The sequence below is a fragment of the Giraffa tippelskirchi genome, chromosome 6 (assembly GCF_054371585.1).
Source record: "Giraffa tippelskirchi isolate mGirTip1 chromosome 6, T2T-mGirTip1v1.2.pri, whole genome shotgun sequence".
NCBI lineage: Eukaryota > Metazoa > Chordata > Mammalia > Artiodactyla > Giraffidae > Giraffa > Giraffa tippelskirchi.
This window is the reverse complement of record NC_137280.1, coordinates 56,549,243-56,567,632: the sequence shown is the minus strand read 5'-3', so window position 1 is coordinate 56,567,632 and position 18,390 is coordinate 56,549,243. Positions and strand designations below refer to the sequence as shown.

The 18,390-nt window shown below is 43.7% G+C and overlaps 1 protein-coding gene across 4 annotated transcripts in view; it reads right to left on the bottom strand.

Annotated features, from left to right (window-relative positions):
• The window catches only part of PCMTD1 (protein-L-isoaspartate (D-aspartate) O-methyltransferase domain containing 1), a 51,206-nt gene extending 33,443 nt beyond the window's left edge, over positions 1-17,763 (bottom strand). For 3 of the 4 annotated variants that reach the window (XM_081497967.1, XM_081497968.1, XM_081497964.1), the window contains exon 1: positions 15,192-15,345. Coding sequence is in view for 1 of the 4 variants with exons in the window: in XM_081497971.1 (XP_081354097.1) it covers positions 278-360; positions 15,192-15,483 (375 nt within the window). In the remaining 3 variants the exon portion in view is untranslated. Of the gene's footprint in view, positions 1-277; positions 361-15,191 lie in introns of all 4 variants that reach the window. The other variant, XM_081497971.1, reaches the window with a different exon arrangement.
• Positions 17,764-18,390: the final 627 nt, after the last annotated feature.

The window sequence follows — 18,390 nt, the reverse complement described above, 5'->3', positions numbered from 1 at the left end:
AGGAGTTTGCAAGTTAAATCTGTAGTGAATATTTTGATAATTCAACCATAATCCCCTAACTTGAAAAATGGTTCATTTTTTATGAGTAAAGCAAACAGTAGTTTAAAAACCCATTACAGCAGTAAGTCATGGGACATGTTTGCCATTTGTCTGAAATAATTCCATCTCAATAATGCAAAGTGCCAAACACAAGTCAAGAGACCAAGGTCCAGCCTTGACCCCAGTGACAACTTTGCTGTGTGGCTCTGGGCATCCCTCCAGGACATCATTTCCTCACCTGTGAAATGAAGAGGCTAAATTCTCTGATTCTTAAGGTTCCCCAGGGCTCTGACTTCTCTGCTAGTTGGGCATCGGTTAAACCTGCATTTGAACACAACTGAGTTTTAGATATCTAGGAAAGAGTATGCTTGTCTCAGCATTTCTGTTACTTCAATCACAATTTTTTCTGCTCCCCTCCTGCCATTTTCTGTAACACAGAAAAAAAGTTTTAGGGGTGTTCAAGTCCTACATTAAACATAAAAGCAAAATAAGGACTCTGAGAACAAGAAAGGATGAAGGCAGAAAAGGACAAAATGTAGAATAAAGGACTGAACAGGTTAAGGAAGTGGCAGCCCTTACTCCTAGAGCACAATCTCACCCCATAGCCTTTGCTCTCCAGGACGTCTCTGGCGTGGAAGAACAGAGGGCACATTCACAGAAGCTCACCTGACATGATTCATAAGTGCTCCAAAAGTTGCTTGCTATTCTTTCAAAATCAGATCTGTGACTGGAATGTATTTGGTTGAGGGGGAAGAACTACTGGCAGTGCAGTTTAATTATGGTGTCTTTCAGGCAGCTCAGGGATGTTTTACAGAAGGGTAAAGATAAGTCAAAGGAGGTGGGAAGCAAGCAGATGGCAGACAGATGTTGTGAAGGGGGAAGAGAACAGACTGAACACTGACTCCTCCCTCCCCTCCTGGCTCAGTGGCAAGCAGCCAATGGCAGCTCCTGTGTGCTTCTCTCTCTGCAGAGGTGGGGACAGACAGCACCCAGCTTTGGGGGAAGATGAGTGACCCACACAAAGCAGAACACACTATCTGAGGGCATGAACAAAGGAGCTTTCTCTTCTGGGCCCTCAAGGATCTTGTGGGAGCCACGGACCAAGGCTGCTTCAAGTACGGAGGCAACCGCACAGGGGAAAACCTTTCTCAATGACGACAAATCGATATCAGGGAATATAAAAAAAGAATTATGAAATAAAGACAAAGAATAGGATAAGCTAAGGTTCACTACTCCATGCCAAACACTGCTGAGAACATCCACTTAACTCTGTATCAATGGTAATACAAACCTTACCCTTGTTTCAGCAGTGGTAACACACACATGGGCAATTTCCTATGCACCTACTACCTACTAAGCACTGGAGTCTGTATCTTTAGCATACCTATGAAGAGGCACCAACTTTATTTTACTGAGGAGGACAGAGCTCAGAGACCACAAGACAAGCTCACAGCTGGCAGGGGCTGAGCCACAACTCAAATCCGGTCTGACAAGCCATGAACCTTTCTGAAACACAACAGCTGGCCCACAGGCTCTTGACCCCTCAACTCAGAAGAACTTCCCATTCTCTCAGCTGAAAAGATGTTCAATTCAGCTCTCCTTCCCTCTCCTCAACCTCTCATTTCTTCCTCTTCCTGCCTTTTGGACTCTTGGTTCTACAGAAAGATTGCATCAGAGGGAAACAAAGCATCTGATGTCATTTACTGACCATGCATCTCAGGCCAGTTGTTTAACCTGTGATCTTCAGTTTCCCTGTCTATAAAACAGGAAAAATAACCACATCAAGTTGTGAAGAGTAAACAGTGAGCTACATACAAAGTTCTTAAAATACACACCATGAGGGTATATCTTGTGAGCTGGATGGAACTGGAAGAATCAATGCGAACACATGATATGAGTTTACAGTATTTATGTGTACACAGACACACACACACACACACACACACCTCTCGTTTATGAAGGCCCAGAAGATTGACAATGACTGCTTTTCACTCTGTCGACCTTCCCATCCGCACTGAGGGCCCTGAGGGTCCAGGCCCCGTCATCAGCAAGGACTCTGGCATCTGAGCTGCAGGTCCTCCGCTGCCAGACCTAACCATCATCCTGTGCACCCTCACAACTGTTCAAACTCCAAAGCTCCAACAACTGCACTGTTGGACTCTCTGAGGAGCAGCTTCCACTGCCCCTCCAGGTCCTCATCTCATTCTCCAAGCACGTCTTGTATCGAATCACTGACCCTTCCACCACTGCACTTAACCTTCAGGCCTTGAGCTCCTATAAAAGGTCAGACCGCACATATTTTAGGATTTGCAGGCCACGATTTCCATCACAGCTTCTCAACTGTGCTTCCAGAGCAAAGCAGCCACAACCAGCTTGTAAGTCAAACAGAGTGGCTGTGTTCCAGAAGGTTTATTTATGGACACTTGAAACCTGATTACATACAATTTTCACATCATAAAATACTACTCTTTTTCTAGTTTTTTCCCAACCATTTGAAAAGGTAAACACCATTCTTAGTTTGCAGGCTACACATAACTGCTGGCCCAGTTTAACCCATGGGTCAGTTTGCTGACACCTATCAGGACCACTCTCTTCCCAAACGAAACAGGCCCCACGAATAATGCTTCCTTCTCATGCTCTCCTGTTCCTCTCAGCTCCTCACCCTAACTTTCTGCCTCACTCCTCTTGCGGACTCCTGACCTTGGACAGTCCAGTCATCTCTTGGCAGGCTCCCACAGTTCAGCTGGGGTCCCTGCACTCAGTTCCCTCAGCAGCCCCCACGGGCATCTGGTGGAAAGCGGCCTCTGGAGAAACACCTCTCTGTGAACATCTCTGCCTGGTACCCCAGGCAGATTTCTGGCAATTACCATCAAGGAGGCACCACAGCAACTTCTCTGCTGTCTGCCTGCTTTCTTCGGCTTATGGCCCTTTCCTTTGTCTTCCAAGCAGCTCCATCAGGCTGAGTGCTCAACTGTGCCTCCTCCTTTCACTTTTAAGGAACCCTGTGATTACCCTGGGCCCATCAGAGTAATACAGGATACTCGCCCCATTTTAAAGTCAGCTAATCAGCAATCTTAATTCCCCTTGGCCATACAGGATGACATTGTGACAGGGCCCAGGAATTAACACATGAACATCTTGGGGAAGAAGGCATTACCGGTCTGCCACACCACCCAAACTCTATAACAGAACGCTGCTCCACAGGGAATTAAATCTGTACACTTGGGGACTGAATCCATTCCCATCTCTCCTATTACTCACCCAAGATACAGGAAAAGATCACGCAGTAAGAGTAAAAGATAAGAGTAAAAGATCATAGGAAAAGATATCACAGTATAATCAGTGGCAAGAGATTTGCTCATGTTCCTTGACACAACTTGGAATTCACTTAAGTGTAAGGCATGGTCATGTGAAGACAATCTAAAGGCCTCTGAAACAATAACAACTATACCACACTCCAACTGCATGAGGACTTTAAAGGTGACGCTGAAATTCAACTTGGTGTACTAACTGTAAACACTACAACAAATAAAACCATCAGCGTTTTGCTTTGGTTATTCTTAAGCCATGTATCATTTTTTTCTTATAAAAGACAATGTATGCCCAGCCCTAAGCCTTGAGCAGTATCACAAAAAAACTTTAGCCCTAATATATTATACCATTGTGACAAACTGTCCTCAAGCTTAAAACCACTTAGGGCACCAATCTGCTTCATTCCTGACCTTGTTTTTAGGACAGTGGGAAGCCACTACACAGATTCCGAGTGCTGACAGAAAGTGAGGGCAGCATGAGTAAGACCCCATATGTGACAGGTGGCACCTTTTCTCAGTTGCTGGTACTTTTCAGGATATTTGCAGCAGATTCAAAACTGTCCAAACTTGAATGCAGTATGACCCAGGTTGGCCTCAAGAGGGAGCACGCTTTTAAAAACACACTAAAAACACACTAACCTAGACAGCATATTAAAAAGCAGAGACATTACTTTGCCAACAAAGGTCAGTCTAGTCAAGGCTATGGTTTTTCCAGTGGTCATGGATGGATGTGAGAGTTGGACGGTGAAGAAAGCTGAGCGCCAAAGAATTGATGCTTTTGAACTGTGGTGTTGGAGAAGACTCTTGAGAGTCCCTTGGACTGCAAGGAGATCCAACCAGTCCATCCTAAAGGAGATCAGTCCTGGGTGTTCACTGGAAGGACTGATGTTGAAGCTGAAACTCCAATCAATATTTTGGCCACCTGATGCGAAGAGCTGACTCACTGAAAAAGACGCTGATGCTGGGAAGGATTGGGGGCAGGAGGAGAAGGGGACGACAGAGGATGAGATGGCTGGATGGCATCACTGACTCGATGGACATGAGTTTGGGTAAACTCCGGGAGCTGGTGATGGACAGGGAGGCCTGGCGTGCTGCTATTCATGGGGTCGCAAAGAGTCAGACACAACTGAGCGACTGAACTGAACTGAAAAACACACTGCCCTGCAGGTGATGCTTTCTGTGTTATCACTAAAAATGAATGGAAAGACACGTGAGCAAAAAGGATATTAAGACAATTAGGAGCAGGACTTGATTTTAGTAACACTCTGCACAACAGAGCGATTAATGGATATAAAAGGAAGCTAGCAGACACTGAACTTTATAAATAAGCTTTGGACTAAGTGAGAAAAAGGCCCAGAATCAAACATATTTATGAAGGTGTAAACTCCTGGCCTTTACCTTAACACTGACCATGAACCTTACTATCAACTAACCAAAGAAACCAGAATTGAAAGAGACGTGTGTACCCCAATGTTCATCGCAGCACTGTTTACAATAGCCAGGACATGGAAGCAACCTAGATGTCCATCAGCAGACGAATGGATAAGGAAGCTGTGGTACATATACACAATGAAATATTACTCAGCCATTAAAAAAAATACATTTGAATCGGTTCTACTGAGATGGATGAAACTGGAGCCCATTATACAGAGTGAAGTAAGCCAGAAAGAAAAACAACAATACAGTATACTAATGCATACATATGGAATTTGAAAGATGGTAACAATAACCCTATATGCGAGACAGAATAAGAGACACAGATGCATAGAACAATTTTACGGACTCTGAGGGAGAAGGTGAGGGTGGGACGTTCTGGGAGAATAGCATTGAAACATGTATATTATCATATGTGAAACAGAACACCATTCCATGTTCGATGCATGAGACAAAGGCTCAGGGCCGGGGCAATGGGATGACCCATAGGGATGGGATGGGGAAGGAGGTGGGTGAGGGGTCCAGGAAGGGGAACACATGTAAACTCATGGCTGATTCATGTCAATGTATGGCAAAAACTACTACAATATTGTAAAGTAATTAGCCCCCAACTAAAATAAATAAATTTATTAAAAAAAAAAAAAAAAGAATCAAATAAAATGTACATATTCAGATTTAGTAAAATTCATTTTCTCTACCACCACAGACAGCCAAAAGAACTAATGCTACAGATAACTGAAAGATAATTGTGTAAGCTTCAAAGAGTAAAATAAATTGATGAAGTCTTCCTACAGTGTGACAGTTCCACAACCTTAGAAAATATCCGGTATAAGTCAACATTTCTTGATGGTCCCAGATCATTATCAAAAACATCAGTGACAACAGTATGTTAGGAACACCTCAGGGACTAATGCATGCAGGACACACGCTCCACAGTTTAAAATTCTTTCCCTTTCGCTGTAGGAATTTCTCATTTCTTGTTGACCAGATGACTCAAATTTGCTATTTTACACATAACCATGTGGACCTGATGTGGCTCCAGAACAACCACTCTCTTGGCTCCCTGGCTCCTCCAAGGCTCTCTCTTCTTTCACTTCTGACTCCACCCACACAACACTGATGTGAGACTGCTCCTAGGCCTGGCCTCTGATTTAAATGGACACTACTGCTATGTGAGGTCCCATAATCTCTGAATAGCGTGTGACTCCTGTTACTCTTTAGCTGCTAAATAATGTCCGACTCTTTGGGACTCCATGGACTGTAGCCCACCAGGCTCCTCTGTCCATGGAATTTCCCAGGCAAGAATTCTGGAGTGGGTTGACATTTCCTACTCCAGGGGATCTTCCCAACCCAGGGATTGAACCCATGTCTTTTGCATCGGCAGGAGGATTCTTTACCACTGAGCCACCGCGTGAGGTCCCATAATCTTTGAAAAGTAGTATGTGACTCCTAAAACATTATTATCTTTATCATTAGTGCAACTGTCATTAGCTGAGCACTTACTATATATTAAGTTTTGGCATTTTTATGTACATTAACTCAAAACTCTGTGTAACAGTATCACTTCCAAGGAAAGGGGTCACCTAACTTGCTTAGGAGACAGAAAAGGCTTTGAGTTCAAGGTCTATTCTTACATCAAGCCCTTTGTCCTTGAAGACTGCAGATCATTTCACAGGAAAGAACACAAGACTCGGGACAAGGAAGTAACTCTGAGTCTCAATTCCTGCATCTATAAAAATGAGACTAGTGATACTCGCCAGACAAGATCCTCTTTGACAAGGCTGTTGGAAAGATTAAATAAATAGTTACATGAAAGTGTGAAAATGTTAAAGCACCAAAATATTAGCATCTCATATCACACAGCTCCCAGATAGGGCTTCCAGGTGGCTCAGTGGCAAAGAAACTGCCTGCGATGCAGGAAACCCAGGTTCAATCCCTGGGTCAGGAATATCCCCTGAAGGAAGTAGCAACCCACTCCAGTATTTTTGCCTGGAGAATCCCATGGACAGAGGCGCCTGATGGGCTACAGTCCAAGGGGTTGCAAAGAGTCAGACACGACTGAGTGAGCACACACGCACTGCACAGCTCGAGGTCGCATCAGCCACATACCCGTGAGACTTCCTGAGGCAGTGCAGGGAATGGTGTCTGTGAAAACAGGGCATTCAGGCACACATCCGTGTGCAGGTGTGGACCACATACATATAAAATGTACCATGGAGGCACAATAAAACCAGGGGTTATTAAAATAAAGTGACAACTGAACAATTCCTTAACAAGAAGAAAGCCTGCAGAAAGCTTTTTTGCCATCAACAGTGAGGTAACTCAGCTAGTTTAGGACCACAGTGACTTCCCTCCCTTTCCTTCAGAACCAAACCAATTTCAGGAGCAGTTACAATATAGATATTTATATAAATTACTGTAGAAAAGCCTAAATCTTTCTTTTTCCATTTCTAATTTCTGCGGTTCAAAAAAGAATAAACGTTCAAAATCACTCCATTTGCAGGAAAAAAATCAAGTCCATTAAATCATTAAAATGGTTTAGAAGTATTTAAAGTAATTCTTTCACAATGTATTCTATTAAAATATATGTTAAATCACAACGGACCACTGCCAGGCTTTTTCTTAAAAGTAAAATTGTAGTAACTACCTTCACGTATTCCAAAACTTGCTCTTATATTTGAGTATCGAGATGACTGACCATGAATTTAAAAATCTACTCTAGTCATCAAGAGACTACAATGTAAACAGGAGACTAAGGAGGGTGATAAAATATACCCTACTTCTAAACACTGTCTGACAAAGAAAGGTTCACTTGTGTGGGGTTTTTTTTTGAGCTATGGCATTTCTAAATATTTCTAAGGCATTTAAGATCCAGTATTTTAAAGATGGATTACAAAAGTACAATGATTTGTTATCAGAGTAAGAGCTCTGAACTACTAACCCAGGAGCAGCAACAGAGGAGGGTACTAACACCCACGGACACATGGGGCTCCCTCAGAACAGCTACACCACCCAGCACTTGACCACACACGTGTACAAACAACCTGACGGCTGAGTCAAGGCCCTACCACAGTCCTGGTTACCTGGCAGAGCATGCAGGTCAGAGAAACTTCAAGTGATCACAATGTCCAAGCTTCTATCACCAAATAAATATATCTGTCTTATATGACAGCAGGATTTATAAAGCTGGGCTTTTCTAACTGGTGTTCTCATTAATACAGAAATCTCTGAGAATTAACTAAAGGAGACATCATCCCAATAATTGCATTCCCAACGATCTATTTCTTTTTCATCCATATCTTCTAATCTTTCTACAGTGAATTCTTATAGCTACTATATGTGGCGGGGGGTCCGTGGATGAACAAAAATAAATGACCTTTTATTATCCTGTTCAGTAACCCTGTTCAGTAAGCCATGCTTACTACATCACTATGGATGAATCACAGCCTGGGAAACCCTGGACCAGTTAGAAGTAACCTGGTAAGACCAGCTGCACCACTTCAGCAGCTGACGCACACTGTACAACACTATTCTGCATTCAGAGCACCCTTGGTTGGAAGGAATCAAGGGGCACTCGCTGTTTACCTGGTACCCACCATCGCTTACTCACTTGTTAATCCATACAATTCTGACCTTCATTAGTCTTACCACTACTTGCTATTCAGTAGAATTCTGACTGATATGTCTAAGATGCATGAATGTTATTTTTGTTTATACATAAACTCTGAAAGGACTCACACCACACTGTTAAAAAGCCATCATTATCACCCAAGCAACCCATGAGGAACAGATTTGGATGGTGGAGGTTTGCTGAAGGAGGAATTTGTTTAACTTCATTTATTTCAGTACTTTAAATCTTATCTCTGAATACATAATATTACAGTAAAAAATTTAATGACCTCATAAAATATATTGTGTTGTTGGTCATGACATTTCCTTCCAGACAACACCCAGAGATCTTATTCCATTCCCTGAAAAGGTTTCCTATGTTAGATATACTACTATAGGCCACAGTCCCAGAGATGACTTTCCAGGTATCGAGAATCATTTCTGAGCATAGAACTTGTAAACACAGGCAGAGCTGGCCTCGCCCAGAGCAGACAATTTGTCCCGGGAGCTGCTGCCATTCACCACTGCCATCCTCCCTCTTCCCATTAGGCTGTCAACCGCTCCCAGCATCCTCACATGGTCCCCTCCATCTCTCCATTCACTCACCAGTCATCAGCAGCCTCAAAAGGCATCCATCTCATTCTCCACCAAGAAACAGCCATTTTAGCTTTCAAATTTTATTTTTCTCTAGAAAGATCTTCCAGTTTTTTATTTCTTTTCCTTCGAACAGTTGCCTCAATAGATGTGTGTAACAGTAAAGAATGGGAATCAATCTAAATGTCCATCAGTAGGGAATATGGTTAAATAAATGACTATATATATATATAATCTATATATGTAGCAATATACAGCTGATCCTTTGAGGCTGCAAAAAAATTTTAAAGAATGAAGAAATTCTTTATATACTGTTATGGAATATCAGAGATACACTGAGTGAAAAATGCAAGTGAAACTATTTGCAATGTATTATACTTCATCATAACATAACTTGGAAGAAAAATATTTATTCAAATATACTTGTAAACAAACTGCTTCTTCTGTATCATTCCAGAGATAAGTGACTACCTCTCAGTGGGGAAAATGAGAGATGGAGGAAGAGTCACTTTCAGTCTATAAACTTTTTATAACACTTATACTTTGACCCATGTGACTATATATTTTTAAAATCAATTAATTATTATAAACTTGTTTAAAACTTTTACCTTCAAAGAAGTATTTATTATTATTTTAATCCTTTATAAAGTTGAGAGCTGAAAGACTGACAAACTGATTAGTCTGAGAATCGATAACACTTTTATTAATCTTTTATTAAACACTTTTTTAATAAACTTTTATAAACACTTTTATTAAACTCCAATGCCATCACTGAGATAGCCTACATTCTCAACTTCTACCAGAAAGGATTATATTTTTATATAACAAAGCAAAAACAAATTACTTAATGAAATACTTATATTAATATAGTACTTACAGTAATGTAATACTTAAACTGTAATACAAGATCAAAGGCAATATGTTGTTATTGTTTAGTCGCTCAGTTGTATACGACTGTTTGCAACTCCATGGACTGTAGCCCGCCAGGCTCCTCTGTCCATGGACTTCTCCAGCAAGAATACCCAAGTGGGTTGCCATTTCCTTCTCCAAAAGGCAATATAGAGAAATATAAAATTTTAACCTCTGCATGGTGACCATCAACTGTGATAAATTCAAGGTCAGACATGTGCATATAAAAAAACTTATAAGTAGTTTTACAAATAAATTACTTATCATAATTACCTAGAAATGAGTCTGAAAATTTAACTCATTTGATAGCCTACAACAAGGAAATCTGGTTTTGTTACATACACAAACTTAAAAACTCCATTAAACTATTGTGTCATCTACCAACTAAAATAAAAAACTACTTAAATTGCCATTAATGGGGCAGGTGACCAGAGGTCATTTTCATTTACACACATCTCCTAAGCGTCTACAACACATTTTCTGCTTTCTAACATTTTATAATCCAGTTACAACTGTTAGAGTACTCAAAAAGAAATTCAGAGTAGAAGGTTCTCATCACGAGGTTAACCAACTATATGAATGAGAAAAGACCTCGCTAGCAGATAGGGAAGAGGAGCCCTAGTGAAATACAGCCCATCAGCTAGCCTTTCTGCCCAGGGACGTCCTCGAAAAGCAGACATGGGAAAAGGAGGAAATCCTGAACAAAAATGTATTAAGAAACCAAAAGCTTGAATAAAACAAGAAACAAATGTGAGGAGGAGCACTGGGGCCAGGTTTTTGAAAGGCAAAGGTGAAGAACAAGGACTGTAGAATTGACCCCAGAGTTGATCAAGAGCCACTCGGTGGAGGCGCAGAACTCTTCAAGAACACAGAACTGGAAGAGAGGCTTGGGATTCAAACTCCAGGTCTTCCACCTATTAGCAACTCCTTCAGGTTCATGAAGTCTCAAATTCTTTCCCTGTAAAGTGGCACAATAGTACCTAAGACATAAAGGACCAAATGAGACATGAGGACCAAATGAGACAAAGCATGTCAGCACAGTGACTGTCAGAAAAAAACAGTAAATTTGGAGCTCTGCTTTGTTCCCATGCAGGGAAAAAAGTGACCAGGGCTGCATTTAGGACAGTTAATTTGATAGCAGTATGCATGATGGATGGCACAAACTTAGAGATTATGGTTGTCTCCTGTTAATGGCAGCTAAAGCAAAGGGATTAAAAGTGTTTCACCGCTGCGAAAATGCAAGACAGGAGAAATCAGGAACAATGTGCAATAAAATGACAAATCATTTCTAAAAAAAGGAAAGTGAAGAATCCAAGATGTCCTTTGATTTTGAGTCCAGATGACTAAGAAAATGTGATGATTAATATAAACAAGTAAATGGAGAAAAAAAGAATTAAATTTGCAAACAAAACACTTCAGTTCTGAATGTATTTGATTCAAGATAACAAAATGACAGCCACTTAAAAGAGTTTTTCAAGGAAAACAAGTTAAAGGCAACTCTGAAGCTTTGGAAAGAAAATGAAGCTATGCAGAACTCAGGCCTCGCAAAGAGGGAAAGAACAGTGGGAACAAGGGGCCTGTAGTGACCAAAAGGGAGAAAACAGAACTCCTAAAGGGAGATGAGGAGGCCCTCTCAGGTGACCTGTACCTCAGTGAGGTGAGAAACAAAGGTCACAGGGCCCAGAAGTCTGAGATGCTGGCCAGGAGAACAGGGAAGACAAGCGCCTCAGGATACTTCACGGCCCACAATTCTCAGATGCTCACTCCACTTGAGATTACACACTCAACTGACTCATGATAATGTGGTCATTATGGGTTTACAAGAGCCTGCAGGTTACCACATAGTGTTAATTATTCCAACTCAACCCCCAGACATACTTTTTTTCAGTATCTCTAAGCTCAGAGAACTGTAACTTTCACATTCTTATTTCCCTTGACCTCCATCCACAAAGCTGACTCCCCTCTGTCTACGCTGAGGGCCAACTCTCAGATTATCTCCCCTCTAATTCTGGCTTCAAGATCTTGCATCTGAACTCGCTTCTCCTTAGAAACAAAGTTGTCAGGGAACAGGTCCTTTCTGCAATTCCAGAGCTGTTTTATACTTAGCTTTTAAATCCCATCTAGATTTTAAACTCTAGGTGATGCTGATGCTACTGTTACCATTCATAGGATGTAAAAGTTTATTGATTTCTAGCTACTCATGAATGCATTCCCCCCACGGGAAGGATTTTTTAGGCTAAACTGGAAAACTTTTTATTCCTACCCACCTCACTTGCTAATTTCTCAGAATATGCACACACAGTATTGGACTCCCCATCCTCCAACGGCTGGGAGTACCAGTGTATCCTAAAGACATCTTGCTGGTGCTGCATTGTTGTTTATAACCCACAACTATAAACCCACTTACATCCAGTATGAGTCGTCCAACAGACAAGCGATGGCAGATTAGCCACTTAAATGTGCATCTAACTACATCCTTTAACAACTGCCAAGAATAAAAGCTCAAATATTTTCCTATACGTGGGTTTCTTCTCAAATACATATATATTACAACTGATAACAGTTTAACTTCAGTATTTGCCATATTTCTTTAAACCACAGTTTTCACATGTGCCGGAAAACCAAAAGATTAATAACCATAACATTATGACATAGATGCTATTAAATTGTCCGTCATGATGCAGTTTTAGGAGACCAAAATAAATATGGAAATCAATGTTTTTAGGGCCCTCTCTGTATTATTTTCATCATATAAGTTTACAAAGAGTGTTAACTGGGTTCATAAAAAATTCTAAATGAAATGAGACTAGTCTTTAAGGAACAGAATAAAAGTATCTGTAAGAGCTACAATTTACTATGATGCCCAAATGAGCATGGCATCTAGTGGAGTAACCAAAGACTAAAGTAACACAATCCCCATCTTCCCGGTCAATGGCATCACTCCAAAGTATTCAATATTTTAATAACACACCATCAGAAACCTCATCTAAAAAGATATCACTAGAGATTCACACTAATTACCCTTTATTTTTCAATGCACACAATATATTCATGTCTCTACTCTTAAGGAACATTTCCAAGCCAAAAAGGAGAAGGAAACTCTGAGATCAGTGATTTTGTAAGGTAATTTTCACTAATGGGGGGTAGCACAGCAGAGCAAACCACAGGCTCTTGGCAGCATGTGTGGAGCATGAAGCGTGCCCAAGTCTAATTTAGCCACCACCAGTTAAAAGGTAACAGGGTTTTGAGCAGTTGACTTTGAGAGCCTCTGTTTAAAAATCCATAGACTGGACAGCATGCCACCTAGGTTGTGAGAAATACATGAAAGAGTGCTTCTATTACCAGCGACGATAACTAAAAATGCCATGGATGTTTCTGATTCCTTCTGAACATAGTTTCCCAAATAATAAAATGCTACACAGTTGGGCCTAAGATCGCCGGCTACATATGCTGAGAATCAAGTGGTTCCATGTGATTCCTTTACTAAGCTGTCCTCCCTGGAAGGCAAGATGAACATGCTATACATTGTCAATAAGCACAGGGCAGTGATTAAATCACCAAAGCCTCTAGCATCTGCACACAGAACTATAAAACTTAACAGCAACTTCCTAGCTTTCTATCTTACTAAATGGTAAGCAGCTAGGGTCACCCTTCCACTTAAGAGCTTACCTCTTATGGGCCTGAAACACGAACCTGTGGGCCGCTGGCCTTCTATCCTACCTCCTCCTCATACACAGTCCAGTTTTCCTTTGAGTGACAGAATTTGCTTTCAACTGGCCCTATGGAATTTAAGTTTACTCTGAAAAGTACACTTAAAAAAAAAAAAAAAAACTATTTCAGTAACCTGCTTTGTGAAGTCATCCAAGCCTCCTGCAAGCTGCCATTAAGTTCTATGTAAACATGTTACTCAATTTTCTAATATGTAAGTATCCTCAACTGGCCTCAGACATTCTGAAAGTTTTATTATGTTTCAAAGTATCACTTTGTAGACTTCATTTGAAGCTAAGTAAAAGCTAAGATTATAGAAATAATACCAATGTTCAGCGATTAAATTTACATATATAGCTCTGTAGTTTATTGAAAGAATGAGGTATGTAAATAAAAAAGGAGAAATAATTGTGATATTGTTGACCAATGAAAACTATGTGCTATGTATGATCCCATTTTGTTTTTTGTTTTTGTCTGCTTGAAGTATAGTCGATTTACAATAAGTTTAATATGCAATGAAAAATCCTTAAAGGCTAAACACCACACTTTAAGACTGGTTACACCCTGGGTATTAAGGGAGGGAGGGGAAATGGGTGGGAGTGATGGGGGTGAGGGGAGGGAGGAGACTTCTGTATGGTTAGGCTGCTAAATTTTTTTCTTCAAAGAGCATGTAATACTTTAGTAATAAAGGTAAATTAAAAACTAGGAGAAAAAAACTAGTGGCACAAACTGTACCTCTTCCATACCCAAATGATTCTAGTAAGTAACATAAAAAACATAGTTAGGCTCTCTAAATGTTAAAGAAGACAGATGAAAGCATAGTACTGGGGTGGGGGATGGCCGTGGACAACCCTCCCCCCTTGCTGCTCCGTTCCTGGATCCCCTCCACGCCAGCGCTGGAAACCCCCTAAGACAAGCCCGCACTTCACAGGAGTAACCGCCCAACCCCAAAACCGAAAGTGGGAACAGGCGGCGCCGCTCCCGCCCCAACACCCCCTCCCCTCCGGCCCCAGCGGGCAGGTCCGCCTTCTCCAAGACAACAACAAAGTCACGGGGGCGGGAAACTGACCAGTGGCGGGCGCGACCCCGGCCCCCCACGACCCTCCCCACTCCTTAGACCCCGGGCCCCCTCGACGACCCTCGGCAGCCCGGCCCCGACCCCCGGCCCCCGCGACCCTTCCGACTCCTTAGACCCCCGGGCCCAGTCTCCCTCCACCCCACGGTCCCCTCGACCATTTCAGCCGCCCGGCCCCGACCCCGGCCCCCACGACCCTAACGATTGCTTAGACCCCCGGCCCCGACCCCCGGCCCCCGCGACCTGCCGACTCCTTAGACCCCCGGGCCCCAGTCTCCCTCAACCCCTCGACTTCAGCCACCTGGCCCAGAACCCCGACATAGACCCCCGATCCCCCTTCTCGACTCCCGAGCCCTGACCCACCCGACCCCCAACCTCCCTCACGCCCCTCAGCCTCTGGGCCCGCGACCACCCTCCGGGACTCACCCCTGCAGCCTCCATCTCCCCTTCCGGCCCCTCGGACCCGACCCTTGGGCCCCGTCCCCGCCCTCAGCCCTCGACGGAGGCCTTACCTGTGGCGACGCGGTCAGTGGGCCCGCCGCAGCCGGTGCTGGTGAGGCGCTGGGTCTTGGTTGGCTCCTCAGCAGCCAGCGCCGCCGCCAAAACAACACGTCCGCCGCAGCAGCAGCCGCCGCCGCCGCCGCCGCCGCCGCCGCCGCCGCCGCCGGGGGGAGGGGCGGGGCCGGGATGCAGGTGGGGGAAGCCCAAGCGCCGCGGCCTCGGAGCCGGCGGCGACCGGGCATGCGCGGACGGCGGCGGCGGGCGCGAGGACGCCGATGTCAACAAGGCCCGGGGACGCTCCATCCGGCTCCGCCCCTCGGGTCGCCCCGCCCCCAGACCAAACCACGCGAGGTCTCGAGGGTCCCGGGACGCGGTGTTAGAGAGAGGGAGCCCGCGAGAGCATCTTTTGTGTTGCTAGTGCTACCCAGTGGTCCCTGGCAGGTCCCAGAGCTGATTCCCTGGCGCTAGCTGGAGCTGCTCCGCGGTGCCCGCCGCTGTGAGGGCGCCTGTACGGCAGTCAGGGCGGGCGGCGCCGGGAGCGGAGGCGGGACCGAGGGCTGCCCGGCGGAAGGGCTCTGTCCGCGGCTGCGGACTTTGCGAACGTGCAGACAGTATCCGCGGCCCGCCTCCGATGTGGGCCTCCCGGGTGAGCAGCTAGTTGGGGCGCCCGGGATGCGGCGCTGACCGTGTACGGAAGCGTTTAAGTCAGATACTGTTGGCGGAGAACCTGCGAGAACGAGGAGCGAGAGCGCAGGCGAGCAGAGCAGTTGTCCCGTTTGCTATATTTGCAGCGGACGGAGCGTGAATGCTGGTCCGGCGGCCGCCCTGCCGCGTCTCCTGCAGGATCGCTCCATCTGCGGCGCCCGGTCCCAGGTCCCAGCTGTGACGGGCCCACGTAGCAGTCTCGCAGGGCCCGCTTTCTGCCGTCCCAAGCAGGCATTTCAGCACCCGAAAAATCTCCTACGATGGGCTAGATAACTAAAAATGGTCGAGTTAGGAAAACTACCGAAATCATGAAACACCTGCCGCAGCATTCTCTCTGTTTTTTCCATTTCTTTCTGTGTTTACTTTCTGCAGTCTACTATAGGGATTTCTCTGAGTAATTGACTTCTTTTTTTCTCTTCTTCCGCAACTGCTTGAAAGCTGACCACAGGTCGTTTGTAACAAGACTGCTAGTAAGTACGGATTAACAAACAGGACCCAGTGCTTTTCTTGTGGGTGAGGGGTTCGACAGCAGACAGCAGATCTGGGGACAGCTCAGGGTCTTCCCAGGGTTCTCCACCTTCGGACCATGTCTGAGTATGCCTCCGGTTAGCACTTTTCGTGAATGGTTTCCTTCTGGTGAGTGTGCGTTCCTACTGGTGTGATCCCCAAAGTCTGGGCCCAGGCCCTCTTCATTTTAAACTATCCCATCATCTGAAATTATTTAGAAATTTATTTGGACTTTACTAATCTAGATTCCCACAAGACAGTTTATTCCTACAGTTCTTGGCTTGTGGTTGTAGCAGGTCTGGCTTTGGAAAGAGGAAAGTAACCCTTGCTCCCTTGCCTTCATAAATAAATTCACACCAGGTTGCTTCAGTTTTAACTTTACGCACAAAATAACCAGAATGAATACACTGCGAATACAGAACCCTGGGTAGGCAGGAGCCTTATGATATCAAAAAAATCTCTAATTTGCACACACGAGGCCATTGACTGGAAAATAAAGCACCACATGAGCATTGTTAGTTTTATTCGGGGAAATGAGGGCTATAGCCCAGGAGACAGACAGCATTTCAGGTAGCTCTGAAGAACTACTCCAAAGAGGTAGGGGTGAAGGTTCGTGTTGCATATAATTTTAGTGAAGGTAGGGTACATATGCATTTTGGCAGACTTGCTGCTAATCACAAGGAGCAGATGTCATCATTGATGGTTTTAGTACTTTTCTATCTATGGAGAGATACAAGAATTGGGCTCATGAAATCTTCTGAAAATGTCTGTCTGAAGACCAGTTCTACGGGTTCTTCCCAGAGCACAGGTTTCCTCATTCCTGATCTCCACCCTGAACTCCTTTCAGGGGATGTTGAAGGTCAGCAGCTGCAAGGGCTCATGGTTTAATCTTTGTAGAGGTAGATAGATGGCAAGTGCCAATTTGTACTTGGCAAAGCATTCAACAAATGCTTATTAAACGAATCAAATTCAGAATACAAACTACTCTAACCATCCTAGAAGTTCACATTTCCCAAAGTCATGACAAGAGTTGTTGCCTGTTTTCTTCAGCCTGGGGATTAGAGGTGTTTGTGGGTTGCCCAGATTAACCTTAAATCACCTAGGCATTTGCAAACACCTCTGTTGTATAACAGGCCTTGGTTATGATTTATAATGAGTGCCAAGTCTGGTCTGAGGCCTGGAAGAATTTACTTGTATCTTTCATTCGACCTGCAATGTCTGGGGAAAATCCAGACCTAAATCCTACTAAATATGGAACTGTTTTGTTCTGCAATATTATTTCCTTGTACTATTTTCAGTACAGTTACAAGATCGCCTTCTCCCCGCCCCCTCCCAAAAAAACAATAAAAATAAATACTTCCTCTCTAATAAAAGAAACTGTTTCACTGTACTTATTTTTCTCTGAAAAACAAGGGCAACACAGTGGCATTTCCATACTGAGTTTAAGAAACATGAATTTAGTTCGTTGGGAAGATGGCAATGTTTTCTAGAGTAGAACTAAATTTAAATGTGAAGAAAGCATCTAACCCTACATTCCTGAGAAATGATATCTATATAATTTACAAATTGAGGAACTATAACACAGCCTCAGAGCTGACAGCGGTGAAGGAGGAACTTTGAACTTAGTGACAGTCTTTACAGCCATCAACACTTACTAAAAGGCATCTCCTAGGCGTTGTGCCCCACCATAGTCGCTAAAGACTACTTAACTCCACATCCTAAGAAACATCATAGTCAAAATTAAGGATTTCTCTATGACAATCTAGGTAGCTATCCTCCAGTAGAAAAGTAAAATAGACTTTGTTTAAATTAGTGGTTCTCAAAATGTGGTCTGGGCCCAGAGACATCAAATCTTAAGGGCACTTCCCAGAAGTGCAAATTCAAGGGGCCCCGCCCCAAGCTAACAAGTCCTCTGGGCGATTCTGGTCAATGCTGAAAGCTTGAAAATACGCTTTTTCAGTACTTTTTTCCCCCCTAAGTTACATATAATCCATAGAT